Source organism: Xiphophorus hellerii, chromosome 3 (assembly GCF_003331165.1).
Source record: "Xiphophorus hellerii strain 12219 chromosome 3, Xiphophorus_hellerii-4.1, whole genome shotgun sequence".
NCBI lineage: Eukaryota > Metazoa > Chordata > Actinopteri > Cyprinodontiformes > Poeciliidae > Xiphophorus > Xiphophorus hellerii.
The window spans coordinates 1,505,772-1,525,015 of record NC_045674.1 but is presented as its reverse complement, the minus strand read 5'-3'; the positions used below and the strand labels follow the sequence as shown (position 1 = coordinate 1,525,015).

Genomic DNA, 19,244 nt, shown 5'->3' with positions numbered 1-19,244 from the left:
GGAAGAAAAAACACAAAATGTTTCTTACGCTGGAGAGCATTTCTCAGCTAATTGTCCAGAACGCTGCCTGGTAACCATGGCAACCTAATGTGGACGGTGGACAGACAGCGCTGGCTGTTGGAGAGGCTTTGTCTCTGATTGGAAACTCAAACAGGCTGCAGGTAAACGCTGAATATAAATGAGCAAACAGGGAAATCCTTCTCTACTTTCAGACGGTTCAATTCCTCCTGTGGGATTTAAACAGCTTTGGCTTCCAGGTTTGGGCTCCTGTCAGCTTTCATGAACGGGATTTAAGCCGAAACGCAGAAACAAAGCGAGGAAGACGACAAAGTTAGCAGGAGGGAGAAAGAAATCAGCGGCGTTCGGCTGCTTTGGTGTGACTGCCTGACAGAGAGGAGGAAAATAATTCAGTTTAGCTGTGGGGTTTGCTCCGGTGTGTGAGCACACACTGCAGCCTGCGCTCTTACATAAGCAGAGAAAACAAAAATCCTGTTTCACTAAAGCTCTGAGAGCCAAACTCCTCCGGAGAGAAGAACCGGAACCGAGGAGGAGCCGGACGAATCCAGGACCTTCTGACGATTCTTCAAGTTTCTCTCCTTTCACAAAACCTGCAGAATTAAAGATGAAACCTGCTGCGTGATGCTGTACGATGCTGCGTGATGCTGTACGATGCTGTACGATGCTGCGTGATGCTGTACGATGCTGTACGATGCTGCACGATGCTGCACGATACTGCATGATGCTGCACGATGCTGTACGATGCTGCACGATGCTGCACGATACTGCACGATACTGCACGATGCTGCATGATGCTAAATAACTGAAACTCATCAGTAAAACTTTGGTAAAATGTGTAAATATTCATCTGATCATCAGGACTTCATCCTCTAATGATGCTGGTTTTTGTCCAAACCTCAGCAGGAAGTCAACACTTCCCCAAAGATTTTCACAGTAAAGGTGTTGCAGGTTTCCCTTTATAGGTCCGTGAGAAACCCGAACAGAACCGAGCAGAACCGCCTGAACAGAACCAGGAGAAAAACCTGAATGGTTCTGATCTGCAGATCTGACGAGTTGAATAGTTTTATTATTTGATCATTTTAACGTTCATTGAGCTCCAGCTGTCAGACTGAATATTTTCCAGTCACAGATTTTGATCTGGAAACGCCTCGGCGTGTTTTAGGAGATCAGATTTAATTCATAAACTCGGCGCGTTGTTAGGCAGCTGCAGAATAAAACCCTGAACCCTGCAGACTAGCTTCCACAAACAGCAAACTGTGACGCAGCCATCTTTATTTCAGTGCGTTAGAGCTGATGACGGCGCTGACCCATCCCAGCGACTGACCTCCAGGGCCGTAACAAACGGAGGAGGCCGGGGGGGACACGCCGTTTCCAGGCATTAAAACCGTTTAGAGGTTCTGCTGAGCCGAGCTGCACCGTGAGTCAGAATCATGTTCAGAAAACCAGCAAGAGGCAGAAAATATTTATTATTTATCACTTCAGATTTCATTTGAATTTTACAATATTCGTGTCAAAGCAGCAGCTGAAGGTCAGGCCAGTTTTCTTTGTTTTTATTCATTTTGTGCCACATTTAGCTAAAATCTCAAGGTGTTTTCTATGTTCACATCATTACAGTGAACTATGTGGCTCATTAACTGTCACTTCCTTTCTGTGTGTTAAATAATAATCTGCATACAGGAATAAAGTTTTCTGGATATTTAATGTTTTAATGTTCAGCTGCTGAAGCTGTTAAAGCTCCAGGGAAATGATCTCAAAAACTTTACATTCTGTTAGTTTACAGTTGAAAACTAACTGGTTCTTTAAACTGGAGGTCTAGAGAACCGCCGGGTCTGACCGCCGGCCGGGTCCAACCGACGGAACCGCCGGCAAATTTCTTTTTCAAGTTAACTTGCTGATACATGTTGATTTGTATTGGCAGCAAAGTTAAATGTGAAATGTTGGAGTCACGTTTGAGAAATCCTGTAATCTCCATGGCAATCATTCAGCTGTGCAAAAGGCCTGGGTGGACCAAGCCCCGCCCTCCAGGCGCAGCTCCTCCTCAGAGCATCAAGCTTCCACCTCACAGTTAGTCTCAGTTCCTTAAGACTAGCCGGCAGCAATCAGCTGCTGGAGCAGCTCAGCTCCTTGTAGGAGCTACACTGGTAAAAACATTGAAGGGTAAATAGAAGAGCCATGTTGGAATGACTTCCTGAAGGTGGAGCTTCAGAAAGAGTTGGAGCTTCTTAAAGAGACAGTGACACATTTTCAAGATATTAATTTACAATGTTAAATTTCTGTTTGATTTATACAGCATTTTTTAACTGGAGTTGCTAAAAGTTTCTTGGCTGTGGTATAAAATGGCACTGTGCTGGAAAACACGTGACACCGGCCCTTTAAGGGTTAAATTCAGGGAAAATAAAGATGAAAATCCTGGATTTTATTTTCTAAACTGAGGTTTTAATTTTGTGCCATGAATCTGACACTGAAGTAGAAACGCAGGAAAAGTTTCTGTGTCGTTTAGGAGCCGATGGTGACTCAGATCCTAATTCTGCTCTTTTTTAAACCAAACAAAGAGATCTGGACGATGATGTGAGCTTCCTGCTGGGCTCCTGAAGTCTCTCTGGTTTCTCTCTGAGCTCCAGCCAGCAGCCTGCAGCTATTCCTGGATGGGAATCGTACCTGCTCGGCTTCAGACAGAGTCCAAACCGGCTGCTGGGCAGCCAGGACGCTCCCTGGAGGAAAAACTCTCAGCAGTGAAGCGTCACGTTTGCGTAAATAAAAGCTGATTTCAGTTCAGCCAGAAATCTGAACGTCTTCTTTAAGTGGAGCAAATCGAGACAAGAAGTCGACATTTAAGAGGCTTGAAAGGAAATCCAGATCAATAAACATAACTAGATAATTAACCATTAGCCAGAGAGCATGATGGGAAAAAATAACAGCATGATCAAGCTGTCATTCGGTTTGTGTGCTTTAACCTGTAACTCTTAATTTTTTATATTTAATCATTCCTGAAACACTGAGAAGCTTCTCATTTCATTTTCCCATAATCAATCTATCTATCTATCTATCTATCTGACATGTTTGATGATGTTTTTAAATTTTGAAAGAAAGAACAAAAAAACTAAATCTAATTACTGAAATCTGGCAAAAAAAACTTTAATCTTCTGCTCTGGTTCACATGTTATCAGTTATTTATCTATAAACATATTTTTATCTAACAGATAAAATTAAAAAATATATATGTAGTCATAAAACTACTAAAAATGATGAGTGGCAGTTAAAGGGTTAAATAAACATGAAGATTCAGTTTATTTCTCAAATTACGATTTATTTTCCATATTTGCTCAAACAAAAGATTATATTTAATAATAATCTTATTTCTGCTCTTTAATATCAACTAAACTGAAATGACCATCAGCAGCGTAAAGAAATAATATTTCCTAATTATTTTCTGTAAAGCGACCCGGAACCGACACGTCGGGTTCTGTTCTGACTTGGTACCGTTCACCCACTGGGTGCTAAAGGTGATGATAAATATTTACTTTGTATCAATATTAAGGAATTATTAACTCATAAAAAGCTCCTTTATTTTGCTGAAAAGTTTTGTCTGAAGATGTTTGCAGTAGAAATCCTTGTTAGGATTCTGTGTTTTTCAGCGTTTGGGCTCAGGATCGTCTGGTGGTTCTGAGCAGAGATAACTGGACCGTCTGAGACCCGAGGCTACAGCAGCTGATGGCTCCAGTCACAGGCTGGTGAACATCAGACGGAGATTTGAACCTTGAAGGAATGCTGAACTCACGGCATACGCTGAGCTGTGTCATGTCCGTCCACGTGCCGTTGGGCAAACACTTCCTGACCTTTGGCCCCGCGATCTGCCGGTTTTCTCTGCAGATGTACTCGATCTCATAATCCACAGGCAGAATCCGAACGCTGCGGATCTGAGAGGAAACGCAGAGTTAGAGAGATTTAACTCTGGAATAAATCCTCACATTTACTGCAGAATAATAGAAATAAAAAATGCTAATTATTTCTAAATGTGTTAATCTGTGTTTACAGATATGAATCCAGACCTGCAGCCGCCTGACCCTGGATGGGTCAAACAGCAGCTTTCACACACCTGTGCAGCAAAGATGATTCAGGTAACACTCACCCACACACCTGAAAACTAGTAAATAATTTTTCATTTGTTCATTAAACTGATTTTCTGACAATCCAGATGACCCAGCTTTTCACCAGCACTTAAACGCAGCACTGCGATAGCATGAAGAAAACCTCCAAACCTGGAGACTCAAACGCACCACAGAAACAACCTCAGCATGTCGTATGAAGGATAAAACACAAATTATTTAAATGTAACTAAATCAGATCCAGTTTAAAAATAACATTTAATTGAGTTTTGTCATTTTTTCATACAGCAGTTGAGATATTAAAAATATCATGTATATTTAGTAGATGAAGAAAAATGAAAAGAAGGAAACAACTTACCAAAAAAAATCCAAAAACAGGAGATACAGAGAAACCAGGAAGTAACGACAAGGAGAGGAGACGAGCCAAACCTGAGAATGAGGAGCTTAAATACTGGGAGGCTGGTAGTGGGAACACTGGACCCGTGCTGATGAGTTAACTGACTGCAGGTGTGAGTAACTGGAGCAGAACCAGACTGGCGGGGTGGGGGGGCAAAAATACAAACACTAAGGAATAACTGGACCTACTGAAATGAAACCTTGTACAACTAAAAGGACCAAGAAGGGCTGAGCTAAAATGAGCTGGAACAACAGAAACAAACTAAACCCGACCCAAGTCGAGTTTCTAGTTCAAATATCTCAGTACGTTTGAAATGAAATAAAAGTAACTCACTGGTCAATAATGTCTTAATATAAAGACATTAAAAATAATCATTATGATCAAGCTCCTGTTTTATAAGTTAGTTTTGTTTCATTTTATGTTTGCTAAGATATTTGCACCAGTAACTCGACAGAAGTTCTTGGTGAGATTTTGTGTTTTTGCTCTTCAAGGAGCCAGAACATCAGGTTCTGCTCAGTTTGATTGGGTCGCAGCAGCTGGAACAGCTGCAGCTCTCCAGCATGTCTCCAGTAATCAGATTACCCGCTGATGAGCTGAAATGTCCAACATGGCGCAGAAACCAGCAGATAATTCATGTCAGACAGTAACTGCTGTCGTTCTGTACCTGCTCCTGCGTCAGGCCTCGGTAGCGGATCCCTCCGTCCCGCGGAGGCCGGATGATGGCACAGCCTGCACAGGAAGAGACAGGATGAAGGACAGGAAGAGGACAGGAGGACAGCAGGGGACATCTGTCTTCAGGTAGACACGTCTCAGAAACTCCAGCTGTTTTGGTTTGAGCCTCGCTGCACAGATTCCAGCGTTTCACTCAGGAATCTCTGTTAAAAACTCACTGCACACACTCCATCACACACACTCCATCACACACACTCCATCACACACACACTCCATCACACACACTCCATCACACACACTCCATCACACACACTCCATCACACACACTCCATCACACACACTCCATCACACACACTCCATCACACACACTCCAATTACCTCCCGCTGATGAATTATGTATGGGCACAACGAGCGCTGGGAGAGCGCAGAGGATAATCAGAAACAATATCCGCGCCATTTCTGGATCTGGAAGAGAGAGAAGGTTTAAAATAAGGAACGGAGGAAAGGAAGACAAACGGGACATTTTTACATCTGTACTGAAACTCTGCTGCTCTCAGCATCCAGACACTCTTTCTGGTCCATGTTTCAATGTGTGGCCTCACAATGTTCTGTGGTCCCAGGTTTCCAGGAATATTGGTCCATATTTAACCATTCAGAGGGAAATTTATGAATGAGTTGATTGGCTTCTGCTGGTGAATCCATGAGGAAAACTTCAAATGATTTTATTTTATAACAATTATTTTATGACACATTACAGGCATTAAGTTAGAAGCAGCATTATTAATGGATATGAAGTTTGCTTCGTAATTTTTATGGCTGATTGTAATCTCATGAGTTTATCCTTTAAACTCATGAGATTGTGAGGGATAATCTGAGTAATTCAGCTGCAACCAAACACATTTATTTATTTAATTCAAATTTGGGACGTGGAATGTCACCTCTCTGGTGGGGAAGGAGCCGGAGCTAGTGCGTGAGGTCGAGAGGTTCCGGCTAGAAATAGTCGGTCTCACCTCGACGCACGGCTCTGGTTCTGGAACCAGTCTCCTTGAGAGGGGCTGGACATACTTCCACTCTGGAGTTGCCCAGGGTGAGAGGCGTCGGGCAGGAGTGGGCATACTTGTTGCTCCCCATCTCGGCGCCTGTACGTTGGGGTTTACCCCGGTGAACGAGAGGGTAGCATCCCTCCGCCTACGGGTGGGGGGACGGGTTCTGACTGTCGTTTGTGCTTACGGGCCGAACGACAGTTCAGATTACCCACCCTTTTTGGAGTCCTTAGAGGGGGTACTGGAGAGTGCTCCTCCTGGGGACTCCCTTGTTCTGCTGGGGGACTTCAACGCTCACGTGGGCAATGACAGTGAGACCTGGAGGGGCGTGGTTGGGAGGAACAGCCCGCCCGACCTGAACTCGAGCGGTGTTCTGTTGCTGGACTTCTGTGCTCGCCATGGATTGTCCATAACGAACACCATGTTCAAGCATAAGGGTGTCCATATGTGCACTTGGCACCAGGACACCCTAGGCCGCAGTTCGATGATCGACTTTGTCATCGTTTCATCGGATCTGCGGCCGTATGTCTTGGACACTCGGGTGAAGAGAGGTGCGGAGCTGTCCACTGACCACTACCTGGTGGTGAGTTGGCTCCGGTGGTGGGGGCGAAAGCCGGTCAGACCTGGCAGGCCCAAACGTGTTGTGAGGGTCTGCTGGGAACGTCTGGCGGAATCCCCTGTGAGACGGAGCTTTAACTCCCATCTCCGGCAAAACTTCGAACACGTCCCGGGGGAGGTGGGGGACATGGAGTCTGAGTGGACCGTGTTCCGTGCCTCCATTGTCGAGGCGGCCGATCGGAGCTGTGGCCGCAAGGTTGTCGGTGCCTGTCGCGGCGGCAACCCTCGAACCCGCTGGTGGACACCTTCGGTGAGGGATGCCGTCAGGCTGAAGAAGGAGTCCTATCGGGCCTTTTTGGCCTGTGGGACTCCGGAAGCAGCTGATGGGTACCGGCGGGCGAAGCGGCATGCGGCTCGGGCGGTTGCTGAGGCAAAAACCCGGGCGTGGGAGGAGTTTGGAGAGGCCATGGAGAAAGACTTCCGTACGGCTTCGAGGCGATTCTGGTCCACCATCCGGCGTCTCAGGGGGGGGAAGCGGTGCAGCACCAACACTGTTTATAGTGGGGATGGTGTGCTGCTGACCTCTACTCGGGACGTTGTGGGCCGGTGGGCAGAGTACTTCGAAGACCTCCTCAATCCCACCAACATGCCTTCCACTGAGGAAGCGGAGCCTGGGGACTCTGGGTTGGGCTCTCCAATCTCTGGGGACGAGGTCGCCGAGGTGGTTAAAAAGCTCCTCGGTGGCAGGGCCCCGGGGGTGGATGAGATCCGCCCGGAGTTCCTTAAGGCTCTGGATGTTGTAGGGTTGTGTTGGTTGACGCGACTCTGCAATGTCGCATGGACATCGGGGGCAGTTCCCCTGGATTGGCAGACTGGGGTGGTGGTCCCCCTGTTCAAAAAGGGGGACCGGAGGGTGTGCTCCAATTATAGAGGGGTCGCACTCTTAAGCCTCCCTGGCAAGGTCTATTCAGGGGTCCTGGAGAGGAGGGTCCGTCGGATAGTCGAACCTCGGATTCAGGAAGAGCAGTGTGGTTTTCGTCCTGGTCGTGGAACGCTGGACCAGCTCTACACCCTCGGCAGGGTCCTGGAGGGTGCATGGGAGTTCGCCCAACCAGTCTACATGTGTTTTGTGGACCTGGAGAAGGCGTTCGACCGTGTCCCTCGGGGAGCCCTGTGGGGGGTTCTCCGGGAGTATGGGGTACCGGGCCCTTTGATACGGGCTGTCAGGTCCCTGTATGACCGGTGTCAGAGTCTGGTCCGCATTGCCGGCAGTAAGTCGGGCTCGTTTCCGGTGAGAGTTGGACTCCGCCAGGGCTGCCCTTTGTCACCGATTCTGTTCATCACTTTCATGGACAGAATTTCTAGGCGCAGCCAAGGTGTTGAGGGGATCCGATTTGGTGGCCTTAGGATCTCATCTCTGCTTTTTGCAGACGATGTGGTCCTTTTGGCTTCATCAGATCGTGATCTGCAGCTCTCGCTGGAGCGGTTCGCAGCCGAGTGTGACGCGGCCGGGATGAGGATCAGTGCCTCCAAATCCGAGGCCATGGTCTTGAGCCGGAAAAGGGTAGAGTGCCTTCTCCGGGTCAGGGGGGGTGTCCTGCCCCAAGTGGAGGAGTTTAAGTATCTCGGGATCTTGTTCACGAATGGGGGAAGAAGGGAGCGGGAGATCGACAGGCGGATTGGCGCAGCGTCTGCTGTCAAGCGGGCGCTGTACCGGTCCGTCGTGGTGAAGAGAGAGCTGAGCCAAAAAGCGAGGCTCTCGATTTACCGGTCGATCTACGTTCCCACCCTCATCTATGGTCATGAGCTTTGGGTCATGACCGAAAGAACGAGATCGCGGATACAAGCGGCCGAAATGGGTTTTCTCCGTAGGGTGGCTGGGCTCTCCCTTAGAGATAGGGTGAGAAGCTCAGTCATCCGGGAGGGACTCAGAGTAGAGCCGCTGCTCCTTCACATCGAGAGGAGCCAGTTGAGGTGGCTCGGGCATCTGGTCAGGATGCCTCCTAGACGCCTCCCTGGTGAGGTGTTCCGGGCACGTCCCACCGGGAGGAGGCCCCGGGGAAGACCCAGGACACGCTGGAGGGACTATGTCTCTCGGCTGGCCTGGGAACGCCTCGGGATTCCCCCGGAGGAGCTAGAAGAAGTGGCTGGGGAGAGGGAAGTCTGGGCCTCCCTTCTGAAGCTGCTACCCCCGCGACCCGACCTCGGATAAGCGGAAGAAGATGGATGGATGGATGGATGGATATTCATAATTCAAATTCCAGGGTATATATTTAGATAACCGTTTAATAATGAGGAAGGCAGAAACAGGAACTGGTTGGATCCTGACCCTTTTCTTTTACATATCTCACTTCTTACACATTATTATTTATTTAAAGAAAATAAGAAAAAATTAAATAAAGAGAACATTAAAAAAAAGAAAAGAAACTATGGATCCAAATAATTTTCCTCCATATTTTTGACGCAGCTGAGCTTTATGTTAATTTTACTGCTGCTACTGAAAAGTTTTCTGATGCATTAAAAACAGTTTTTTTACACCTGGAGTCACTATGACACCCATAAGCCCCGCCCACTGCTCCTGTTACCTGTCAGCTGCTGCTTCAACCCAGCAGCTCATAATCAATCCTTCACATTCCCATCGCAGGAAATTTGGTTTTTTTCTCCAATATTTTGAGGTTTATTTATTAAAATGAGAATATTTCCTCTTCCTTCAGTCAGAAAGAATCTAATCTGAACATTTTTGTGGAGCTGCTGACTAAACGTGACGTTTATCGCCGACGTCCTGCTGCTGCTTCTCTGAGCGTCTGAAGGCTGGAAACGTTTTAGTCCTGATGTTCAAACTGTTTATTAAATCTATCATTAATTGGTCGTTCTTAGTCTTGATTTTAACTCAACAAACTATTATCAATCTGATTTTTAAAGCATTTTTAACTCATTGGTTTTAATTGATTTTGGTGAAAAATTAAAAGATTTCCTTTAAATCAAGTTTGAAGTTTTTGACTCATTTATGCTTGAAAAGTTTTTCAAAATCAAGAATGAACTTTATTTCATCTAAACAACTCATCAGAACATTTTATTATTTATGTTCTGACTTGAAACAATCTGGATTTATTTTCTTAGTTTCAGGGTTTAATACTTAGAAGAAATATTTTTCTCAGTGTTAAATTTCTTTATTGTCATTTGGAAACATTGAAATGTTGGTCAAAGTTATGTGAACAATTTGATCTGACACTAAACATATACATATTTATCTTAAAGACATAAACATCTTTATTTTCCTATAAAATGAGACTTGAGAAGGATTTATAATAATAATCTAAACTGATCTGGATTAATAATTCTCTCAACTTTCTGAAGGATTTTCTTTGGAAACTAAAAATTGGAGAGTTGTGGAGGGTTTGTTTAAAAAGTGGATAAGCTGAGGATTGGACGATCATTTTGCAAGAATCACCTCGTTAGATCTAAGTTCATATTTTCTATACCAGCCTGGGGATCTTTGGACTTTTCACAGATTAAACTAAAAATAAGTGAAAATCTGAGGCTCTGATGTCACAAAGCCTCTGATAGAATCTTTTAATACTGAAGAGTTTCCTGTTATGTGCCAAACATCGTCTGCCTCACAATGTAATTCAAACAACTTTTTCTCAATATTGGTGCAATAAGGAAACATGTAATTTAATCAAAAATAAATCTGAATCTTCCAGAACAATCAAAATGGATCTGAAAGCAGAAAAACACAATTTAAATCCCAAATAAACAACTTTCTGTTCTGGTCAGTCATAAATGATGGAGGATAAACTTCCGCTCATTTCCTGAGTTTAGAAATCATATTTAATGCCTGAGTGGTTCATAGGTCAGAGTTGAGCTGCTTAACAAACTAAAACATGGATAGAAACTGGCCGATAAAGCCACTAAAGTCTGAGGAGAGTTTTTAGAAAATGACTTCAAGACTTTCTAGAATATTTCAGCAGATCTGTTGGTTCTGATTTATTCCTTTTTTTCATCCTGATTCTGGTTGAATTGTTGCATGTTTGGATTATTAATCCCTCTGGTTATGGATGCTGTTTCAAAAACCGAAATAATCCCTGAACTCTGACCCCAGGTCCCGGAGGAGTCCTGGAGGAAGTTCATCCGTCATAAGGATCATGATCCCTCAGTCGCACACAGGAGCAGCTAAAGCAAAGGAGCTGGAGGAGCAGAACTGACACCTGATGATGATGATGATGATGATGATGATGATGATGATGATGATGATGATGATGATGATGATGATGATGATGATGATGATGGAATATCGTCTCTGCAGCCCGAATGTTGAGCTGTTAGCAACATGCTAGCAGTCTTCAGTCAGAGGCTTCTTTAGATTGGTTACGAGACTGACTGCTACTGGAGATTCTTCCTCCCCACAGCATCAGGAGCCACATGATGATTTGAGTTATGATAATATCTAACTTCCGTTTGGGATGAATAGAAGATTTTTTTAATTTGAATTAAATTGAGAAAGACAGGGAGAGGCTGGTTCTGCAAACAGATCCAGATGTTATCACAGTGAGCAGCCATGGTTCTTATGCCAGAACTAAACATGTCGTTTAGAAAAGCAATGGGTCCAAATCCAGAACCCTGTGGAACACCAACTGTGTGAAACTACCTGACATATATCTATAAAAACATTTTATGGTCTGTAATCTCTGGTTAGAACAAGATCAATAAAATCTCCAGAAACACTTGAACAGATCTGAGGAGATTCTGAGGAAGGTGGTGTAACTGGGTTTGGATCAGAACTTTTCCGTAACATCAGTGTTCTTAATGACCGGCTGAATGGCAGAAGCTGCTGCTTCTTCATTTCCTTCCTTCCTGGCAGAGAGGAGGACTGAAGGAAGTCCCGATGCGTCCACCAGCGGAGCGGGAAGGAAAGCAGGCCGAACCGGTTCGGCTCGGTCCATCAGCTGTGAGGACGGCCGGGGAATTCCAGCCAGCGCCTCGGAACCAGCGCAGGCCTGACAGACGGAGCCCCACCGCCCAGCAACGGGCTGCCGGCCGGAAGCTGCCGATCCGGCTCGGTTTCAGCACCGCGGACAGCGTCCACCCCGCTGCTTCACGCAGAGACCCGCAAAATGCTGCATTTCGTGCGTGGCTGAGCGTGAACCGCGGGTCACGGCGCGGCTGCCGGCGGTTCCTGCTCAGGGAGTCCGTGGCGGCCTGCAGGGGAAGCCGAGCCTCCCGCTCGCTGGGAAACCTGACCCAGAATGTCACCGTCTAATCTCTGGAACAACGCGAGCATCGCTCCCGCTCGGGCCTGGCGGCTCCATCGAATATGCATCCAGCCTTCTGCATTCACAGCCACATCTGCCCGGATCCGCTGCAGCCGCAGTGGATCTGGACCGGAAAGCCGAGCCTCGGGTACTTACTGTCGGTTCGATGGCTCCCAGTCCAGACCAGTCCTCCCAGTGAGTCGGATTAGTGGGCAGAAAGGTGCATCCTCCTCGCGCTCTGCATGGCTCTGTTATTATGGCTTTGCAGTAAATGAGCGAGCAGCTCCGCGCGTAAACAGCGCTGGTCCGGGTTATTTCCAAGTATTGCAAAGAGATGACAAGAAGGGAAAAAAATCCACTCACTCACACACACACACACACCCACACACACACACACACACACACACACGCTCACACACAAATAAAGATACACAAAGCATCCACAGAAACGACGAGCAGCGATTCAGCACTCCCCTCCTCCTCTCTACAATCTGGAGCTCATGGCGACGTCATGATGGAGACGCACTGTGCGTAAAAGCTCCCGCACGTATTTATCTGTTTTTTTCTGAAACCCGAGCAGGGAACGGACTGCGCCCAGCCCGGCAGGAAGCGGCTCCTGATGAAGGATCATTCCGCTGCTTTAACGCTTTAAGCCCAAAAGCTCCTCGGAGCTTAAATGACAGAAGCTTCGCTCAGGTTTCTGCTCATCCGCCGAGCCGAAGCCCTGCGCGCGCAATCAGCTTCACATGAAACACCTGCGGAGGACACGAACATTTTATAATCATTTCTTCAATATTCAAGGAAACATTTTCAATTCAAATGGAGTTTAACTCTGATGACATTTGAATCTTTCTTTCACTTGAAAAACCCGAACTCATTCTGGAAAGGTATCAGTCAGGAGCAGGGGGTTTATTAGGTGTTAACCTGCAGCAGCAGCAGCAGGACTGACCCTGCTGGGCTTCCTTAGAGACATCCTGAACTCTGCAGAGCCATCACTGCTGTTTACATTCCTGCTCATAGTCACAGATTCTTCTAATCTCATATTTTGCATTTTGTGCACAAACACATATTTTTAAAATGATCCTGATCAGTTCAACATTTCTTTAGAGTATGCTATTTTAATTTGTATTTTCTAACGATGTACAATTAGAGGGACAATAAAGAATATTTCTATTCTATTTAATAGAATAATTATTTTTACAATAATTTTAATTATGTTCAAACTAAATTTCAAACTAAAGTTCTGCTTTAAATAGAACCAAGTTTGAATCTGTCAACATGATTGAATATAAAACGGATTGGATTGTCTTTAAGATGACATGTTATGAATTTGTTTTATAATAAACTGAACTGGTTTTAGTTTTTCATATTCTCCATATTTCTGGACAAAAACAACCATTGAAACTCAGTGGTGGCAGCATTATGCTGTGGGATTACTTTTTCTAACCCAGAACTTTTGTGATCTAGAATGAACAATATGGTTGTAATTTATAAAACTTATTTTTCAGCTCCTCCTCTAACAGATCCGTTTGTAGTTTGAATCTTAAACTGTTTCCTTCGTGTCTTTGGCTTCAAATCCAAACAGATTCATAAAAACACGTTCAGGAGTCAAAGGTGAGATTTATTGGTGCAACAGGAAGCAGAGTCACATTTACAGATCATCAAACACATTTAAATATTCTCCATCTGAATAATTACAAACATTTACAGGCTGTTCCACTTTATTGTTTTAGACGTTTCAGTCGTCAAATAAAAACTTTTGTCTGGAACATAAAAGTTCTGATCAGTTGGGAACAGAAAAGTTAAAGTGTCAAGGCACACATCAAGTCACAACAGGAGCTTCTTTTGTTTTTAAGGCAAACAAAAATCCATGTAAACAATATTTTAAATAACACAAATCTGACTTCACACCATTTAAACAAAAGGCTGATTCTAAAACCTGGACCGGAACTTCAGGACCGAGCAAAACACGCTCCTGCAGCTGCAGACAGAACCAAGAGTTTAATCAAGTCTTCCTGACGGTGCCAGGTTCTGCCGGGTCCGGGTGACCCGGTTAGCTTCCGGCCTGATGGGACACAGGGGAAACGGCGCCTCCAGAGGTCCGACCGGACCGGACCGGACCGGACCAGAGCCTGAGAAAATAAAACAAACAGGGATTTTAAAGTTCTGATGGTTTCATCATGCTAGAGGAACAGATTGACCTTCAGGGTTCTGCTGTAGTGTTCTACTGCGGCTGCCGGGTCAACCGGGTTCTGCTGAAGTTCTACTGAAGTTCTACTGAGGCTGCCGGGTCAACCGGGTCGGTTTAAGCTCGTTCTGGTTTGTGTTTTCCATCCCGGTCCCGGTTCTGGTTCCGGTCCCGGCTCACAGGCTGAAGCTGCGGTGGTGCTGCTTGGAGAAGTTCTGCTGGCGCTCCCTGGCGCCGCTCGGTGCCGCCGGGTCCCGTGTCCTGGCCCGGTCCCGCTCCGCCTCGTCTCCAGTCACGCTGCCCACGTCGCTCAGGTCGCCCAGGTCGCCCAGGTGCTCCACCGAGTCGTACTTCTCCAGGTCCGAGGCGATGGTCTGCAGGCTGAAGACGGACAGCGAGTCGGACCCGGCCCGCTCCCGCTCCGCCTCCTTGTAGCGGTCCGCCAGGTCCAAGGCCGCGTCCAGACGATCCTTGGCGGCGGCGGAAGCTCCGCAGGTCGCGTCGTCCTCCCCGACCCGGGCGTTGGACTCGGCGCCGACAGGCGGGCTGCGGGTGGGGCAGTCGGGCGGGTCGCGACCCCTCTGGGCGTGAATCTGCTCACTGATCTGCTCCAGGTTCCTCAGAGCGACGGAGTAACGAGTCTTCACCTTGGAGACGTTCTGCTCCAGCTGCAGGACCTTCGTCTTATGATCCTGACCCCACACACACACACACACACACAGAGTTCAAACAGTTGTAATGGATCAGCTCCAGTATGAACCCGTCACCAGGCTGATGACAGGTGTGTGTTCTCGGTTTCAGAACACACTCCGGCCCGCTGCGGCTCGCTGTACCTCCAGGATGTGGTTGAGTTGGGACTTGAGCTCAAAGTAGGGCTTGGACTTGACGATGACCCGCTTCAGGGACTTCTGCAGGGTCTGGACCCGGGCCTCGGCCTCCTGGCAGGCATGTGTGACGCGCATGTGTTCCCGCTCGCTGCGGATCCGTTCCTCCTCGGCTTCGTTCACCTGCAGGACAAACGGAGAACAACCGAACGAGTTCTGGTAAAGTTAAAGATGAAATAAAAGTCCAAATCAACTTTTTATTGCAGATTAAATGTATAAATTCATTATTAAAGGTTCTATTTCATGTTTCTGTGCAAATTATGACATTTTCATATAAATGCAGCAATTTTTGACCTATAACTGTCTCAGTGCTGCCCTCTTTGGGTTGAACGGTGGTACTGCCATCCGGCTCGGCTTATGTCACAGCCCTGCTTCAGGAACGCCCCCTGGTGGCGAGTCAGGAGTAGGACCAGAGCGTTTATGGACCATTTTGCTCATGTGAAGCCGTCTGCTCTGCTGCTCACTCAGCTGCTGCAGGGATCGATGCTGCACGTCAGAAATCCCTGCGACTCGTGGCTCCGCCCACTACGGTGGGATTTTTCTAAATTTGCCTGGAGGCGGGGCTAACCTTTCACACTGGTCTAATAAATCCAGAATAATTGAATTTTGCCTCCATGTTTCAGTCATTTATATCTAACTTTATTAAACAGATTCTGCTCAGTATTTCAAATATTTAAAGCATTTATTTCTGTTATTGAATCATTTTAATACAAAACAACATCCAGAGTCTCAGAATATTCCATCAGATCAATAAAATTTCATTTTGAACAGAGATGTCAGGATTTGGTCTGGGCTCCTTCTGCACCAATGCAGCGCAGCGTGGAGGTTCTGGTTCTGGTTCTCTCCACTCTTCCTCCAGTCTCTGGGAACATTGGAGCGGTTCTGGTTCTGCTCAGCCCAGGTAAGACGCTGCTGACCTGTTTCCACCAGGTTCTGGTTCTGACCGTCCAGAAGACGTTCGGTCGGTCCGATCTGATGATCCCGGAAGCTGCAGCCGTTCTTCAGATTGCTCCGGGTTTGATGTTCTGAGTCCAGCAGGCGGGACGCAGCAGGCGCCGGCTGCGTGTGTGTGTGTTGGTGTGTGTTTACCTTGGAGGTGGCGTGGTTGAGCATCTCCTGCCAGGTGGGGTCCAGCGTGTTCTTGCCGTCGGCCATCAGGCCCTGCTCCGCCACGTAAACCATCTCCCTGGCAGCCGTGTGCATGGAAACGGCGCGCTCATAACTCAGCGCCGCCTTCTGCGTCTCCTGCTGCGCCTGCAGGAAGCAGGAAGTTCAACCAACGCTCCCTCACTGTCCTGTGAGATGTCTAGGTGTTGCTATGACGATATACTGTGGGGCCTTACCATGAACCCAAAACAGAAACACTTTAATACTGTTTAAGTTCAGTCTGAGAAAAAGGCAGGAAAAGTATACTGCTACTTTAATAATCTTCACCCTGATAAGTGATATTATGCAAATATTCTGCATATTTTACATGAAAATACACAAAACAAAGTGTACCAGCTGGCATTTTTATTTTTTAACTTTAAATTTGACATATTTGGCCAGACATCTGAAGAGCCAGAGGAGATTCTGCTGAGCTCAAACGTTACGCAGACCAGAGGCGAACCGATCGATCAGCAGATCGAAACCGATCTGATCAATGTTCTCAAAGGTCTGAAAATAATCCACTCTTCTGCGAGAAACGGCTAAAAAAAATGTAACAAATTACAGGCTAAAGGAGCTGATTGTTTTAGTTTATTTAGTAGTTTTCTTTAGATTTCATAGCAACACCTCATGCTACTAAAACAAGTTTGTTTCACCGGTATTATACAAGGTTTATCAATAAAATAAGATTGGAGGATTGAAGGTGCATCGTGACCTTTTATCACATGACTGAGTCAGTAAAAAAATGTAAAAATTGAAAGTGACAGGTAAGGAGTGGATACTCTCATATCAAATAATCACAATAAAAGACAATTTTCCATCACAAAGACATGGATGATTGCATTTCTACCAGAACAGATCAAACAACAACACCCAGCTTCATCACATCAAGAACCTCTGACATCTTTTAGTGCAAATGTCCGACTTCAAGGGTTTTCTCCTTACATGTCTGACTCCACAATGTCAGAAAACATCTTACTTTTCGGATCATAAATCTATGCCTTTGTAAAGGTCTGGAGATCCCAGGAGGCCGGCTGGCCTCTGGCCTGATTCTGGGAGACAGCAGCACTTTGCTAACACACACACACACACACACACACACACAGTTTGAGACGAGGTGTATTGATCCGTACCTCCTTAGCGAGGCGGCGAGCTTCGTAGTACGGCCTGGCTTTCTCGATGCAGCCGCCGAGCTGAGAGCTCTGTGCGTTCAGCTTCCTGGCAGACTCAGTGAGGATCTTCCTGTACGCTGACCTGGCATCCTTCAGGGTTCATGCAGGAAAATAATGAACCACATCAGATCAGGTTTCACACAGAAGGAACAGCCAGACATTAACATTTACAGTTTTTATTCTTTAAATTTGGAACTATAAACACACATTTATCAGACTAACTTTAACAGACAAACATTTGATAATTGTATTTGTGAGTTAAACCTATAATTAATAAAAGAGTGCCATCTGAAGCTGAATCTTCTGATGACTGACTCGTCTCCACTTACATCCAGCTCCAGCTCCAGTTTGTTGATTTCTGCGCTGGCTTCGTTTAGATGCTCCAGCTCCTCCTGCGAAAATGCAAACTAAAAATCATCAACTGCAAGAGCAAACCAGCATGTTTACCTCTGGGATTAAAGGGAATAAAGGCCAACAATGACGGCTAATCTGAAACTGAAAGCTGGTGGAGCTCTGCTGTTAAAGCTCTGCAACAAAGATGATTACTTCTGACAGACAGTGGGATTATCACAGATTATTATAATTTATAATGAAGAACAAAGCACTCTTAAATAATTAATCAGCTACGTCCCTTCATCGAAAGTAATCCAGTGATCATATATCTGCCACTATTACTACGGGTTACAGAGCTGCTAACAGGAACACCAGAGGCCGGTGGTCTCACCTGAATCCGGGGGTCCAGCTCCTCCTCATACGGGCTGTGCAGCTGATCTCCGACGCCTCTTTCACTGTCGCCTTCGTCGCAGGCGTCTCTGAGCGCATTTTCTACTTTAGTCCCGCTCGTTTTGGTAGCCTTCGCCTCCAAATCCTCCCCCTCCTCCTCACCGCCGGGAGTAACCTCCCTCCAGCCCCCCACATCCGACTCCCCGGAGCCGGCGGGGCTTTCTCGCAAGTCGCCTGGTTCCATCCCAGGCCCTAGACAGACGGGCGGGTATTGGCTTGATTTATCCCGGCGAGAAGCACCTTCCTCCCAGCAGCGACCGAGAAAGAAGCGGTTGGAGATCAGAAAATAATCCAAGTGGCGGAGAGAGAGGAGTTTGAAGCCATTTTTATTCTGCACAGAAACCCGAACCCGCAATTAGCCTAGCCTAGCATATTCTGTATAGATAGGCGCTCCAATTAGCCTAGCCTAGCCTAGCCTGTATAGAAACCAGTAGCATAAATTAGCCTAGCCTGTCAAAATGCTTATTCCGCCGCTTTCTGCGAACATGTGAGAACCAACAGCTGCTGTTCGATATAAACCATGTGGAGGTTTAATCAATAAAACTAACTTTTTTACCGCCACTTTGCTCCATCTCTTAACATCTCCACTCCAGAGCTAGACCAGCTAGCCGCCCCGTTCTCACACCATCATCACAGATGAAGCGAACAGTTCAGAGCGGAATGCGCTTGAACCACGGCAGCCACCGTAGACACAACAGAACTCTGCGGCAGTTTCTCTTCAACACCCAATGACAGTAAATGTTTTAAAACTCACGATTTCACATTAATAGTATATTCCATTTTCAATTATTTCAATATAAATATACTTTGATCTATTTTTTAATCGTGTGTAAGTTGATTATATCCCTCTTTCAACCAAAACACAGCGTCATTATCCAAACTTAATTTATTATAACTGTTGGGTTTTCTTTGAAAGTCTGAAGTCCCAGTTCCGTTTTTAATTAGTAAAATGTAAAATAATAAAATATTGAGAATTCAAAACATGAAGTAATTTGCAGTCTCTGCTTAAAAAGAAATGCAAGATT

At 46.1% G+C, this 19,244-nt stretch overlaps 2 protein-coding genes and 1 long non-coding RNA gene across 5 annotated transcripts in view; 1 reads left to right on the top strand and 2 right to left on the bottom strand.

Moving 5' to 3' along the window:
* gabbr1a (gamma-aminobutyric acid (GABA) B receptor, 1a) overlaps positions 1–12,356 on the bottom strand; it is a 90,592-nt gene extending 78,236 nt beyond the window's left edge. Inside the window, exons 1-4 of the mRNA XM_032558038.1 lie at positions 12,203–12,356; positions 5,572–5,658; positions 5,186–5,250; positions 3,797–3,935 (exon numbers count right to left, since the gene is read on the bottom strand). Coding sequence (XP_032413929.1) covers positions 3,797–3,935; positions 5,186–5,250; positions 5,572–5,650 — 283 coding nt within the window. The 5' untranslated portion in view covers positions 5,651–5,658; positions 12,203–12,356. The remainder of the gene's footprint in view (positions 1–3,796; positions 3,936–5,185; positions 5,251–5,571; positions 5,659–12,202) is intronic.
* Positions 1–12,446, top strand: part of LOC116716998 (uncharacterized) — a 28,258-nt gene extending 15,812 nt beyond the window's left edge. For 2 of the 3 annotated variants that reach the window (XR_004338668.1, XR_004338667.1), the window contains 4 exons: positions 4,054–4,136; positions 4,214–4,633; positions 5,201–5,319; positions 10,897–12,446. This is a non-coding gene — a long non-coding RNA (uncharacterized LOC116716998). The remainder of the gene's footprint in view (positions 1–4,053; positions 4,137–4,213; positions 4,634–5,200; positions 5,320–10,896) is intronic. The other variant, XR_004338669.1, reaches the window with a different exon arrangement.
* A 1,200-nt stretch (positions 12,447–13,646) lies between these two features.
* Positions 13,647–18,903, bottom strand: sh3bp5la (SH3-binding domain protein 5-like, a). Its single transcript, XM_032558044.1, has 6 exons — positions 18,161–18,903; positions 17,766–17,828; positions 17,398–17,526; positions 16,208–16,372; positions 15,068–15,241; positions 13,647–14,926 (listed from the first exon to the last, which is right to left on the bottom strand). Exons 1-6 carry the CDS (start codon positions 18,401–18,403, stop codon positions 14,411–14,413), a joined length of 1,290 nt encoding a protein of 429 aa, XP_032413935.1. The 5' UTR covers positions 18,404–18,903; the 3' UTR covers positions 13,647–14,410.
* Positions 18,904–19,244: the final 341 nt, after the last annotated feature.

What these genes read in the sequence shown, in the direction of transcription:
- sh3bp5la (XM_032558044.1), bottom strand. Translation starts at nt 18,403, where the DNA reads ATGGAACCAGGCGACTTGCGAGAAAGCCCCGCCGGCTCCGGGGAGTCG. An exon ending in CTCGCCGCCTCGCTAAGGAG is followed by an intron (nt 16,373 to 17,397) that starts GTACGGATCAAT and finishes TGCTTCCTGCAG; the next exon opens with GCGCAGCAGGAGACGCAGAA. An exon ending in AACTCAACCACATCCTGGAG is followed by an intron (nt 14,927 to 15,067) that starts GTACAGCGAGCC and finishes GTGTGGGGTCAG; the next exon opens with GATCATAAGACGAAGGTCCT.